The sequence below is a fragment of the Ambystoma mexicanum genome, chromosome 13 (assembly GCF_040938575.1).
Source record: "Ambystoma mexicanum isolate Mex_15411 chromosome 13, UKY_AmexF1_1, whole genome shotgun sequence".
Taxonomy (NCBI): domain Eukaryota; kingdom Metazoa; phylum Chordata; class Amphibia; order Caudata; family Ambystomatidae; genus Ambystoma; species Ambystoma mexicanum.
Window position 1 is genome coordinate 456,383,092 of NC_090938.1, and position 15,160 is coordinate 456,398,251.

General features: G+C 41.8%; 1 protein-coding gene across 1 annotated transcript in view; it reads right to left on the bottom strand.

The window, feature by feature from the left end:
- ASIC2 (acid sensing ion channel subunit 2) overlaps positions 1-15,160 on the bottom strand; it is a 2,197,477-nt gene that overhangs the window by 238,901 nt on the left and 1,943,416 nt on the right. The window contains exon 7 of the mRNA XM_069634090.1: positions 7,839-7,930. Within this exon, the coding sequence (XP_069490191.1) occupies positions 7,839-7,930 (92 nt within the window). The remainder of the gene's footprint in view (positions 1-7,838; positions 7,931-15,160) is intronic.

Here is a 15,160-nt window from a genome sequence, read left to right on the forward strand (position 1 = left end):
ACATTGCCTTTGTGCTTGCAGAAGCAACAGCTCATTGGTTGTAATCCAACTGTGACCCTTTCCAAAAAAGGAGGTGTGTATTGTTTGAAAAAGAAGCTATTCAAAACATTGGAGGATTTTTAAATGTACTAATATTGCAAACTGGCTTTTCTTAAATCTTACAATGTTCTTTTACAACCATCACATCCGGAATATAATGCCGCCGTAACAAAAATGTTATACTTGTTTTACTGAGTAAAGTACATTCTCAAAACCTAAAATGACCATTTCAATTATTTCCAGATAGGTTATCATTCCAGTCTGGGGCATTCCGGCTACAATTTTTAGAGCTATCAAAATGGGAAAGGGAAGAAGATAATAGCTCCTGTGAGGGTTCATGTCTGCTTGGCATACAGTCAAAGTGCATTTTGGTAACATAAGAATGACCACTTATCTTCATATTTTACAAATGTCTGTGAAAAATGGGTTGTATGCATGAAACACAAAGTTCAAAATATACACTGCGCAAGGTGATCTGATTCCATTTTTCATAGCACTCACCCGAACAGGAAAGTGTTTGTAAGAATGAACCATGTACAGTCATTTTTGCAGTCCCATCTGTTACTCAATTTTGGTCCACGGCTGTATTATATCTTGTTTCTGATGACATTGGCCATCATTATGGGGTTGCGGGAAACCCAGCCAGTAGGCAGCAGAACAAATGTAGAGACCCTGAGTGTTGTCTACTCCTGTAACAGCCGTCCCGCCGTCTAATATCCCAGTGCCACTGGGTTATCGCAAGGGCGGCGGTAACGGTTACTCCCCATTTCCACTGAGTCCCATAGGACTCCTTGGAAATGGGGACACAGAAGCACCTGCACCGTTTCTAACGGTGCCGTTGCTTCCGTGACAACCATGACAACCATGCCGGTAGAAGCCTCAAAACCAGGCAGGTCAGATCTGCTGCGGGATCTGTGGCCCATACCGGCATCGTTGTAGTATGGCGGTCTGGAAAGGGGTGCCGTATGTTGCTACCTGCACCCTTATTTCTGGATCGCCATACTCAGAATGAGGCCCATTGTCATCTTGAGTCTTGCAGAATTATAGGAGCAGAGGGCCTATGTCCCATGGCAAGGATGTATTTGCTTATATGAACTGTGTGCCTGCCCAGTCACTGACACATACACATCTTCAAATACAATTTTAGATATTTATATGATTTTAACAGTGGTGGCCTTTGACTGAGTGACCAGTTTAAGGTTTAAGGGCTTGATGGGGGAAACGGGGACTATAGGCAATTTCTTGATTTCTTTGTTTCGGAGAACAATGTTGAGACCAGACATGCCCTGTGGTGGAAAACTGATGAGCATGGTCTAAATGGTATTTAAGACTGATACCCTGCTGTGCCAGGTGTGTTAGTGTCAGTGAGATGTGAATTTGTTTTCGCAGGCCTTTTACCATCCAGGCAGTCCAGATTTGCAACTGGCTCAGGTTTTTTGGAGGAGAAAGCCCAAGCTTGAATGACTGAGAATGGGTTGTGCTTGAACAGTGACAAGACTGAACTACTCCTGATTGGATCCACTGAAACTTTAAAGAAACTAGACAACTAATTCCTTTACTTCATGATGACAACATCAAAATCGAAGTCTCTCAAATGATAAAATCCCTAGAGACTACCTAGACTCCAGGGCAAGCTTCTTAATGCAGCCAGACCATTCCTGTCCAAGGATAACAGCCTCACCATAGCTAGGGCTATAATGGGGCCCCGACTACACTACTGCAATGCCTACTTTGCAGTCACAGCAGTAAAAAACATGGAGAAGCTCCAAACTGTCCTAAAAAGAGTGCTCTGTGCTGCCACTGGAATTCCTAAAAGGGACCCTATATCTCCTGCCAGGAAACAGGCACACTGGCTACCCATCAAAGAACGCGTCCTCTTTAAAAAATCTTGCTCCAAACCCATAAATGCATCAACCACACAGCCCCTTAATACCTTACTCAAAGAATACACAGATCAGCATCTTCTAGACCAACCAGAACACCCTATGCCAACCTGCTCACTCTGTCCAAAATTAAATGAGCCAGAGCAGGTGGCGCTAGCTTCCCATTCATTGCGGCCCTGCAATGGAACTCCCTTCCACCTCACCTAAGATCTGAAACCTCGCATCTAGCTTTCCATAAAGCCATGAAAACACTTGTATTTGCTTTTAGCAGGCGTTAGGAACGAGGGCGCAAAGGGGCTTTTAAGCCAATAACGGTGACCGTAAAGTACGGTCACCGTTATTTGCAATTTCCCCATTCCCATTGAGCCCTATGGGGGCTCATTTGGGAATGGGGAAGAGCCCTGGGGAATGGGAAATTACCGCCCTGGTCAACTCGGAATTGGGCGGTAATTTCCCATTCCACCAGTGCGGTGCCGGTACGGGTCCGGCGCCGACCAAGGCGCTAATAGCGCCATTGGTTAGCGCCAGACTCGGAATGAGGCCCAATGTCAGCAAGAATCATAGGTTATCAGAAAAAAATCCTCTTTTAAAGATACTTGATGGAAAGAAAGCTGTCAAAAATGGGTGTAGTGCCGTTACTCACCTCTGTCAGAAGCCGGCGATTTAAAACTTATGTGTAAAGTTGAACATTGAACTTAAATATGCCAAAGAAGAGAATTCCATCAAAATGCCATATAAGAGTGCCACACATTGATTTTCACAAGGAACTATGTTAAAAATGACCAGAAGGTAACCTGATTCAGTTAAAACTTCCAAGAGGCCTTCTTCCCCTGAGAAACTCACACATTGTTCCTTCCCACCAAAAGGAGAGCATTTCACATTGGCATGTTAATCAGAAGGGGAGGAGATTTCCTATGCTGCCCTGAGCAAGAACCAATGAGTTCCTTCAACTGAATAGGAATGCTAATTCGGGTGTAACTCACAACAACTGCTCTGGCAGGATGGCGAGCCATGTGACCCTCTGACTCAGCCCAGCTCTGGGGGAGAGCCAGACTGAAAATGTGGATTGAATTGGAAGTAAATGTATGTTTAGAAATATGCGTATAGCAAAGTGTACTGAACTGACAAAAATATGAAACTTAGAGATTGGTAAAATGAAAAATTCCCTCACAGTTAAGACTAAGCTGGAATCTGTGCGATGTTCTGAGACTGAAACCCGGAAATTATTCATATTGTAGCCACTGTGTTTATGTTTGGAACATGAAAATTTACAGAAATGTGCCCAGATGGGATGTGCATGCATGTATACAAATTGGTGCAGAACTAACATTGAGAAACCCACCAAAAGCGCGAAAAAAGTTGTCATTTATGAACCATAGCTCGTAGGAAAATGATAGTTGAACAGAAATGTACCTTAGGCAATATGTCATGAAATTATGTATGATGAACAAATTGTGTATCTTGGAAACATGTTTTTTGGGAAAAATAGATTTCCTAAGTAAAAGCAAAGTGGAGGGATTTCCTTTGGGCTATAAACACAGTGTCACTCTGACACATATGACACACTGCTCCTGTCTCAAATCAGGAGAGGGGACATTCTCTGACCTATCAGATCCTTAGAGGGTAGAGCATAGATAATCGGCCTCCCCACGACCCTTTGGAAATAGATGAAGAGGGACTGTTGAGGACAGAAAAACACACACACTTTCCACTCATCAACTGATTTCTTGGCGAAGCACCCTGCAGGAAGATCCAGGCTCCAGACTCTAGAACCAGACCCAGAATCCAGACTCTTGAAGCAGAGAGGCCCAACCCAAAAGTTGAACTCTTTTCAGCTGGCCCTCAGAATCTTTTGCAACCTGATTCAAACCCCTAAACTTCCAAGGGGCACCACAAAATCCAACAGCCTGGCTGTGCTGTTTTGCTGTTCTAGCTAAGAACCCTGTGCTAGAACCCAGATCCAGACCCGCAGAGCAGAGCTGTAACCCAGAACCCATCATATCCAGTCCAAGAGGCCACGCAGACCAGAGTGTCTTGCTGAGAGCAGAGTCCAGGTGCCCTGAATCCTGTCTGGTGGCGAGTGAAGTCCAAAACCTTGACCAGATCTTTGACTGGTCCAGTCCATTCCAAAGCAATAGGAGTGAGTATTTAGTATAGAACTTTCCATACTCATCTCTTAGTTTAAAGTAATCTTATTCAATCCATTGCAACTTATCCAGAATTAAACAAACTTTTGACATAAAAATATATAAATAAGGGTTTCCATTAGGCATCCCATACTAGGCATTGACTTAGTTGGAGTGCTGGATTGAAATCACTTAGAGTCTACACCTAGAAACACTGACTTGAGAGGTTGTCCTTTCAGCGCTAGTCTTGTGCCTCAAGCAACATAGTAGTATCATCATTGTCAAAGAACAATAGTTTAAGGGATCTGTTTGACCCTGTAGCATCAAAACATCATGAACTATGTTGTTGGCATTTAAAGAAAACACATTATATTTCACTTATGTGTAGAGTAGAACAGGACAGCTGAAGTGAACATAAACAGTGTTTAATTAAGTTATGCATTCAGAAAAAATAAATGACTAGATATGAGTGGGAGGGGAAGCAGTGTATTCATGTGCTATTGCTTGGTTTCCAAACCACCCAAAGTCTGCTGTTCACATACAGTTGTAAACCAAACCAGCTATAGGGCTGGTAGCTTGGACAAGCACAAAACACATCCCTACCAAAGGTACTGGATTAAACGTTTCTATGTGAGTTTACCAAAAAAAAACCCAAAAAAAAACATTAAGATTATTTTTACATTTTTCCTGAATAAATACTGATCTTTTTTTATGTTTTTTATTTGGGGGGCTCACCCACCCAGGCCACCCATTTCCACATGTTTTAACCCCCCCACACTCTCCCCACCTGTTTAACCCTTATTCTCCCTTATATATATTTTAAAAGAAATTCAGTATTTTACCGGTAAAATTGTTTCGGTAAAAAATACCTAAAAAATGTTTTCGGTAAAATAACTGGATACCGATAAAACAACAAGAATAGGCAAACATGTTAGTTTTTCAAAGTTGTAGAGTAGTTCTAAGAATAGTGGCATTTTATTAACTAAATATCAATCACTTAAATATTTTGGCTGAACAAAAGAGGATACACAATAGGAGGGTTATTATTTTCTTGTCAGTCCTTAGAACTGGGTATGCCAAAGCAAGGTCTATTAAAAGAAAGCACATATCACCCATGTGTTTGAAAAGGAGAGGCATGTGTAGTGCTCCTCAGTGATTAGTTGTCCTGAATCAGTCTCCCACAAGGAGAGGGACAAAGAAAGCTGGTTACCACCTGTTTGTGTCCTCACAAACTCAATTCCTCTGTTAAGTATTTATACATATTTGTGCAGCAATTAATGTTGACAAATGGAGAAGGATGAAGAGGAGACAGACGTTTTTATCTGGCCCTTCCTCTATATACCACTTTCCGTGAGCAGCGCTGATGGACCGCTTATCTAAAAGTGCATAGAATAAGGAGGTACAAAATAATACTTCAGTTTGCTTTATTGTCTTAATTTAATCAAAATTGTTTGTGGTATAGAGGATTATTGTCTAGTCTCTTGATATTTTTCTGATGACTATGATGGGTTACAAGATTCTAACAGATGAGGCCCAGAAGAGGGCTGATGTTAATCATGTAACCATGAGCTTAGGCACGTAACAAGCTAAAAAACAGGTCATAACCCCCTACAGGTTTTTTGGCAATGATTGCTTTATTAGCCTATACTGTGGCTGAGTGTGCCGTGGTTAAAATAAGTGGAGGACAAGGGCCTCTCAATCGAGAACTTTTAAAAATAAATATTGTGAAGACTCAGCAGCTGAGAACAGACCCATTTGTTTAAAGGATCTCCCTGGTCCTGGAAAACGAGGTTTGCAGTGGAAATCTGTACACTGTCTACCTGTGCTGTGTCAACCGGTTTCGGTGTGCTAGTTTATTTATGCCACCTTCTTCAGGACTGTGTTATATCTAGATTGCGATAATCATCTGCATATGTGCCATGCCCATATGACTTAGGCTTCTTTGAAGTTCTTCCAAGAACTAATTATATGGAAGGATGGTGAATAAGTTGGCATAAATAAACCAGCACACTGAAACCGGTTGACACAACACGAGTAGACAGCAGGACACACATTGTTACTAGGATTCTCCTTCTTGCCCTTCTTGGGTTTCCAGTCTGGTAATATCCTGGCTCCTGGTGTTGCATTTTCATCCTGATATGATCTTTTTAGCTAAGCATCATATAGGGGGAGCTAACCATTTGCTCTGCGAAAGTGTTATGTAGAATTCATTGCATGTGCGAGGTAGTTCTAGCATGAATTAATGCTGCATTTAAGAGTAGGCCTGAATCCTTGCAGGACATGTTGGAGACACAGAACAACAATGCATCAGCTCTTGCCTGATTATCAGATTCTGATTCCCAAGTGCGGCAAGGAACACACATGTACACCACATAAAAATGTATTCAGTTAGAGCTTTGAACAGTGGGGCAGGATTGTGTGCAGTTGAATAGGTGAAGGACTGTGGCACAGCAGAAAGGTCATAGTCTTGGGTGTCAAGACAGAGGTCTTGGGTTGCCAAAAAATGAACTAAGATCACACCCGCGCCCCCCAGAATGATGGCCATTCTATTTGAACTACTAGATTTGCAGGAAAATGGGTCTTAAATCCTTTGCGAACTGGGTTGATTACTGGGACAGTAGGTTTACCTCTTGGGAGGGGAACTGATACAGGGGGAGCAGAGAACAACATGATCTGCGATTTGTACCAGGGAGACCCAAAGATGATGCCCATACAGTGGTGTGGCCTGCATGTCTGGGATGAGAAAAGTATTGCTTTGCTCGCAAGGCCCAGGCTGACTTCGAAAATTATCTGCTGAGTTCATGTTGATGATCAGTTGTACATCACGTTACTAGGAGTAACAATAGGGTGGTGCCATTTGAGTCTAACCAATTGCCTTGCAGAACATCAAGATGGAATAGGTTGTTACCCATGTGTGGTGAAGATGGATGAGAAGACAACACAACCAATTTGAACATGGGCTACATGGAGCTACTAGCATTTATATAGGCATCAGCCAATGAGGGTGGGGGATAAACACTATATATATCGAGTGTGTCATGAATGATGAGTTGTACGTTTAAAAGACAGCCACCATTTTGGAGGTAACCGGAGTTCTGTGGTAGTCGATGTGTAATACCCTGTTATCAATTCCTTTTTTGAATACAAAATAAAACTCTTGTTCTTCTCGAAAAAGGGTGCACTGAGCCTTTTTCCCTAGTGGGCTGTTTTATTTTGGTCTGGGTGTTGGCGAGTTACCCTACAACAGTTTGGTGTGTATCTACTGTACTATGTACAATACGCGTATGAAAAAAAAGGCGGGGATAAATACTACCAGCAAGGGTTTCTTGGCTGCTTTACACAAACTAAAAGAGCATTTTGGGAACATAGGAATGCCCAAAGGGGTTTGTATTTGACAAATATGTCTATGATAAAATGGTGGCATTCTTGAATCATTACATAGACAATGGACTCTGGGCTTGGTGTTCCTTTAGTTTTCAGAAGACACACCCTAACAGTAAAGTGTTTGCAACCATGAACCATATACACACATTGGGACAGCCTCAGGCTTTGAATGTGGCACCTCTCTGCTGGGAGATGACTCCAGAAAATAAGTCTGAAGAGAGATCAACGATTATCGTAGAAGGAAATGCATTGATTGAAGAAAAATAGAACAATCAAATTAGGCACAAATCTGTCTCTTTAGAGGCAAAAGCAAAACACGTGGTGCATTTCACTAGGAAATGGGTATGCAGAAGAATGGGACAGCCTGTTTGACTTTCAATCAGTAGAGAGTGGAAACTGAACATACCTAGTAATCCTGCAACCTCATAGGCCTTCTTCTGTTCAATTGTCTCATAATTGAGTGCTTCGAAAAATACATCCAGGACCAGAACATTCTCTCTGTAAGAAACAAACAAAAAAGGTTTTTAAGAACATTTAGCGCTGAGCATTGCAATAACCTTCAGTGATATTTGCTCTTGGTCATTTCTGACGACAGCAGAATGCTGGCAGCCTTCCATTTTCATATTTTTTTCTTTTTTTCATTGGGAGAGGTCCTGCCCAAACAGTTCTCTCATCAATATCCTTTTACTCCTATAAAGTAAAACACAGGAGAATGCCAACTAGTGTGTTTTATTTATCATCACCATTCTTTTGCAGGCACACAATAATTATTTGGAGTATGTATTTAAGTGATGCATCATTCTAATTGGTTCTCTAAATTTCAACGATGGAAAGATGAAAGGTGGTGGTGACCAACTTAGGAATTCATAGTGCTTCAAGTTACTTTGTTCACCAGTGAGTATTCAAGTGCCATGGGATTTTAAATTACGTCCTTTCCTGAACACTAGCATTTGCCCAATTCTATAAAAATAAAACGTCAAACTTCGTTGTTTTGTTTTTCCTCAAAACATGTTGTAATAAGAGAGATCACCCTTTCACCTATTGGTTAAGTGATTCTTGCTGCAATTTGATTAAGGGGTCAGCAGCAGAGAACAATTCCAATGATAGGAAGGCATTTTTGCAGTAGCCCTGTCTTGTCTGAACATCAAGCTTGATAAGCGTTGTCGAATTCTCATTCTTAGGTGTATGACAGACTCTTCTATATGTGAGGATGAGAGCATGTGCAGTGTGTGTGTGTGTGTGTGTGTTATATTTCCTGGCCCTAGGCGTCAGTGAAGGGATCAGTCTCCAGGTTGCCTGGGGAATTCAGGAAGATTTACTCTTGGCTTCATGGAGGCAGTAAGGATTTCCAAAGCATTGCCACCTGTAGGTGTAAGATCCCCCCACCATATCAGGAGTATTTGTTCTTGCAGATGGTCTGTACCATACCAGAGACTGATCTTAGACTTCTGAATTGTTTGTAGAATTGGAAAATAAGCATTTTAGACTTGAAATTGGACATTTAGAACGTTGTGGAAGATGCCAAGTGCCTTACATTACATTTTATAATCCACAACCAGTGTAGGACTTTGATTGCTGGTTGGATGTTATCACTGGTGCAAAGACCTATGATCAGAAGAGTCATACATAGTTACTTTATGGATGTAATTTGAGATAATACGGCACACATTATGGTTCATTGATATATCCGATACACCCTAATGCTGAGCTATGTTGAGTAAAGCAAAATAATTTTATGGAAGCTTTGAAAGCAAAAGTATTGACAGAATGTGTTTTAGTATCAGAAGCCGATGCTGGGACTTCATCCCTATAGTGGCCCATGCACTGCCACGGAATCAGATCCCTATCCGTTTATCGTGATGCATCTTTAGGTAAGGCACATTCCTTTCACATGCCCATGCCATGAGCATGCCATGGAGCTGTTGCGAAACTGACACTTATCAATGGTAATTATAATACCTGCATCCCTGCTTCATGTACTACCACACACAGCAAACATTAATGCCTAGATTGATTGCGAACATATGGCAATAATTAATCCACCATCGATACAACACTGATTGGTCCCCCTTTGGGGGCTGATTTTAGAATTTTGGACACCCACTTAGTTCGAGGACTCAATGAACTGACAGATTCCACCGTTCACAACCCTCTTTGTGACACTTGTCAATCTTTTTTGCTGATACAATCAGCCTTGGACAATCTGTCTAAATAGTCATTATTTTTTGGCTTGGAAGGTGACTAGTTTGGATAAAAGACATTGGGCCTCATTACGAGGCTGGGGGGGTAGCAGGGCCTGTAGTACAGGAACGGCTGCCGCCGGTATTCATTTTTTTCTGGGTCATTACGACCTTGCCGGACCTGCTAATGGGGAGGGTGGTAGCACCAGTACCGTTAATAACGTAACGGTGCCACCATCATGTTGTGCTTGCGGGTGCCCATACGGCAACCAGGTCAGACCTGGTGGCCGCAAAGACACCGCAAGCAGAACTTGTAGTTTGCTGGTACGGTAACAACGGTACTGGCAAGCTTACCGGTACCGTTGTTACTCTACCTGAAAACTCGTAATGTGGCCCATTTGTTCTTACGATGTGATTTTGCCTCTAAATCATCATACTGGAAACAATGTATGCTAAAGAGAACACATTCATGTATTCTCTTTATTCAATTGAACGCGATTGTGGGGGCCCCTCTAGTGAGAATGCACATGGCTCAAATAACCTGTTCCATAAATTGTCTTCTACTGAAGATGGTTTACAACCATGTTTTAGCTCACTGTACCCTTCACAAAAGGAAACATATTCATTTGCATATCAGTCTGGTCCCACCCACAAGGGCAGCCCAGTTCCAAAATACTGGGCAGTTCTCCTCAGAACAAGAGTACCATCAGAAACCCAAGACATGTGCTTCAACCTTGTTGGGCCTCGTCATTGACTGGAACCTGAGCCTCTCTAAAGCATAGTGAGCAAGGGATCCACATCTGACTTAACTTTGGTTAGTTAGGGTCTTTATAGAGCCTGGTGAGTGTAAGAAATCTCATAAAACAGGTTATTTGAACCATGTTCGTTCTCAGGAGCAGGGCTCTCTCACTTTTGTTTTATTTAATTAGGACATGCACCAATTCCAGGCAGAGGTGATGATCCAGATTGTTTAGAATCCAATCCAAGAAGTGGGTGTCAGACAGTGAGGGGGTCTACTTCCCAGTTGGAAGGTGGAGCGGGAAAGAGAGAATGGGTGAGTTCAGCAGTGCTTAAGACCGCAATTTTAGCATTTCCCAATTGCCCTGAAATGCATACACAATGATTCCCCCAATGAAATGGAGCCGTGGACAGAGAATTAACTGTCGCAAAGACCAGAGAATGGGCAATGCTAGGTAATGCCCATCTCCTTACTGCTCAGGACACAACATTCCAGCCTATTTGGAAGATTTGATGTTGATTTGTTGAATGAGTGATTTGCATTTATTTGGTGAAAGGTGCGAGCATTTCAATAAGAAATGCTTTGAATAAACGTATATAGAAATAAGCAGAGCAATTCAAGATAAAGATGTTTTAATAAAGGTAAGGTGGTTCATTGAAGAGTTTATGCAGAGCATGTAGTGCTGGTGATTGTTTTGTGTAATATTTCAAAAAATAAGCAATAGTCTCCTATGTTCTTCACCTGAAAGGCAGCTATTGAGGTTCAAGAAGAAAAAAGAGCAGAAAGACATGCTGACTATAACTGTTGCCGATTTTACTGCTGTGATTTTGCAGTACATCAACATACATATTCCCACAAATTAGGTACTTTAGGATGTAATGTCAGTGGGCAGTAAACATACATGCAAATATTTAGTTTAATGCAAAATTCAACGCGGGCAAGCTTTCATCTTGATAGGAACCCTATCTGGGCAGAGACAATGGATAAGTAAGTGGTAGTGTAACAAAAAGGTGTCCCTATTATATACCAACATGCTCAAATCCTGCATAGTTATTAATCTAGCAACTTTCTGGTCTTTGAATCCCAGTTATCTTTCTAGATGATCGCAAGATGTAAACATATATGAAGACATTCACAGCTACTTTTGGATCTCTAATTAGGCCTTCATCATCCAAATTTGGCCTTATTTTATTTCTTTTTGTTATCTTGTTTTCTTTCCTTAATGGTTGTTTAGCAGTACAATACATTATGCTTCAGGTGTTTTTTTAATATAAAATGCAAATTATTTGAACTACATTTGAACATATAATGAAAAACATGCATTAAATAAGTTTATAACAGGAGCAATGGATTCACGTTGAGAGTTTCAGCAAATTATTGATGCATTTTAGTCATTCAAAACAGTTCATTGTTCATTTAATTGTCAAGAACATGTCTCGACCAATCCTTGGTTTCATCTTGATACAAACAGATCTATTGCAGCTATACTCTTTCTTTATAGACCTAGCGACAAGGTCACTATCATTGTTATCACTGAAACTCCATTGTGCAGGCTGGTTTGGAGTATCGCTCCTAAAAGGTCAGTCAGTCATCTTTATGCAGAAAAGATATTTGCACACGGGGCAGGGTGCTCAGGCAATAGGATGGCTGGAAACTTGAGTGAGATCATACAGTGTATGGCCCACGTTTCTTCAGTCACCCAAGGCTCTTCCGAGGGTGCAGCCATCTTGAATGTAGGGAGGCAAAAGGGCGCATCTCTCTGTTGCCACCAGATGCCTCAACAATCCCCTGACCCTCAAAGATATCTTGCATCCTTCCCCACCACCTCCTCACTCCCCACTGGACTACTGCAACAGCCTCTTTCTAAACCTGAATGGATAAAGGCGCTATATAAATAACACATCATTATCATTATTACTGATAGGGTTTTAAAACAACAAAACGAGAGCTAAAGTTAAATCATCAGCAATACAATCCATCCCCATCTCTTGGTGGCAGACCCAATTAGAAGATGAAGCTGGTAGACCTTAAAGCCTTTTACACCATCTGTTATCCAACCGTTGCATTAAACCCCTTTAGTAAAATCTGAAGACTTTAGTTCTAAATAAACCCAAAGCCTTGGTTTTGGCTGAGAAAATCTTTTGCCTCATCATAACAGCGTGAATTCACATTTCTGTGCAAAACTGAAAACACTGCCTAGTGTTTGCTGTATCCTACATTCTTATTTCATGAATGGAGGATAGCACAGGGGCAACGTGCTGGTCTTGGAAGCAAGAGCACACAGAGCAACAGAGGTTCAAATGCTGGATCTGCACTTAGATACCGAACTCCGGTATTAGGTGCGTAATAAATAAATAAATAAATAAATACATAGATAAATAAAAAAAATAAAAGTGGACCCTTAGATGATCATATTCTCTTACTATCTCCAAGCATAGCTGTCCACATAAAGAAAATCAGGCATTTATCACTGATGATTTTGAAGGCTTGTATAGATAGGCACCTTTCTTGTATGTCCCTAGAATAGGTGACTAAGAGTTTCTGCAGTGAGCGAGGTTTTCTAGCCCGAAAAACGCTATCATCGGCGTACAGCATTAATATTAGGATAATTTGATTTCACATTAGCTAGCTTTTCCAATAGTGAACAAAAGTCAAAAGATCAAACAATACAGGAGCTACACAAAACCCTGACGCACGACACGTTAAAGTAATACAAGATGTGACAGGGCACCATGTGCTTTCTCTGGGAACCCTTGCTAAATTACCATGATGAAGAGGAATTACTTTATTTAATGAAACATTGGGAAATCCTATATAAATAGATTTAGTGGCAAATGGTAATTTTGGAAGCACATTTAACGTGTAACATTGGTCACATGATTTAATGGTGATTTGCCCTCACCATGACTAATTGCTGTCACTGAAGCAGATACATGGTTGTATATGCATACCACTAAATTGCCCAGTGTGTATTTGCCAGCTGTGCAAAGGGTTAAACAACAACACTCTTCCACCAAAATACTAAAATGGGCATGGGGTTCACTAACTTCGCGCTAATTGCAACTGACAAGTTGGAAAACCATTAGAAACGTCAACAAGGAGGAAACCTGTCTAACAGATCAAATATGCCTTCGGCAAACCTCTCCTGTACCAAAAAGCCAAAGTCACGTCCAGTCATGCATTTCATTTATTCATGATGCATGTACTCACTGGAGATTGTGCAAACCTTTGATTTCAAGAAAAATGCACTTTGGAAGGAAACATGACACCTTTCCCTGATGCTGTGAATAACCCAATTAGATCTACCTTAGAGATGTTACAGGGGGTGGCATGTGCATACAGTGGGTGCTGAGCAGGCCAAGGACTTGCTCCAGGTGGCTAAGGCTATTTGTCTAGCTGTGGGCATATTGTATCGCCAAGTTGGGTGGAGACAGCAGAGCATTGTCTAGAAAGGATGCTCCAAAATGTGATGCTGCACGGATGAATGACTGGTGCTGCAGTAGTCTTGTCTTCTGGTGGTCTACTGGGATGGCATAAAGGGATGATGTCATCCTAACTTCTTACAAATGAAACGATCCTTTGCAAGTTATGCGTGAAGCAGTCAGTGGACCTCATTACGACCCTGGTGTTAACCAATGGCGCTATTAGTGCCATGGTTAACGCCGGTAATTTACCAGATCCGTCATGGTGACATGGGGAATTACCGCCCCATTCTAAGGTTGGCGAGCGGTAATTCCCCATTTACCATTGGCCCTTCCCCATTCCCATTTTTGCCCCATAGGGCTCAATGGGAATGGGGAAGGCGGTAATTACGGTATCGCAAAATGCGGTACCGTAATCACCTTCAAGGTCCCTTTGCGGGTCCTTACCTTAATGGCTGGTATAGTCCAGCCGTTAAGGTTCGGGAGCCGCAAAGGGACCTCGTATTCAGGTGTTAAGGGATTACCGGTACCGGTACCCTTACCGGTACTGGTAATCCCTTAACGCCAGGGTTGTAATGAGGGCCAGTGACATGGGGCTTGTAGTTTGGCTGAAATAGTGGCTCATTATGTTTGCTGAGTACAACATTAGAAGCTTTGTTTGAACAGGATATGCTTACTGGCGCCATCTGTAGCATGTCCTTACCTTCTGCCTCCCTAGATCTCTGACCTGCACACTGCACAACCACATAGTTTTGAAATGCCACACGGGCATTTGATTCCATAGGCATGTCAGGTGGCTTGACCCACGTTTGAATTATTAGGATACAACATTTGGTGCTGTGGGCTTAGAAAATCCAAGATGGCCGAAAAGCCCACATTTGCGCCAGAATCCACGTAACCGCGCAGTTTTGCACACACCAAAATTGTCGTCTGACCTGCCACCCACCAGTGCGAGTGTGATGGGCCAGAAGCGCCATGAGTGAAACGTGGTGCCAAAGGAAAAACAGCAGTGCCTGTTAGCTCAAAAAGCACTTTGAAATCACCTTTGTTCCTCTGAATGAAAGCTCAAAATGCCTATCTCAAACATCGCAAGATATTCAAAAATCTTACTGAACACCAGACATCTGGCAGAATGAAGTCTTGTGTGCATACAAAATCTGGAAAGATGAAGAGCCTAAAATAATGTTCATAACAAAACTGGCTGAGCTGTGGATGTCAGCAGTTTAAGTGAAATTGGACTTAAAGCCACTAAAATCGAAATGTTTAAAATACATGAGTGATTTACTTTGGAGTGTCACATAGGTTGCAACTGTTTAAATGTCATAGTTTTGAACTTAGAATCAGCGTTCTAGCTGCATGTGTCAAAATTGGAAGTTTGATTTGAATG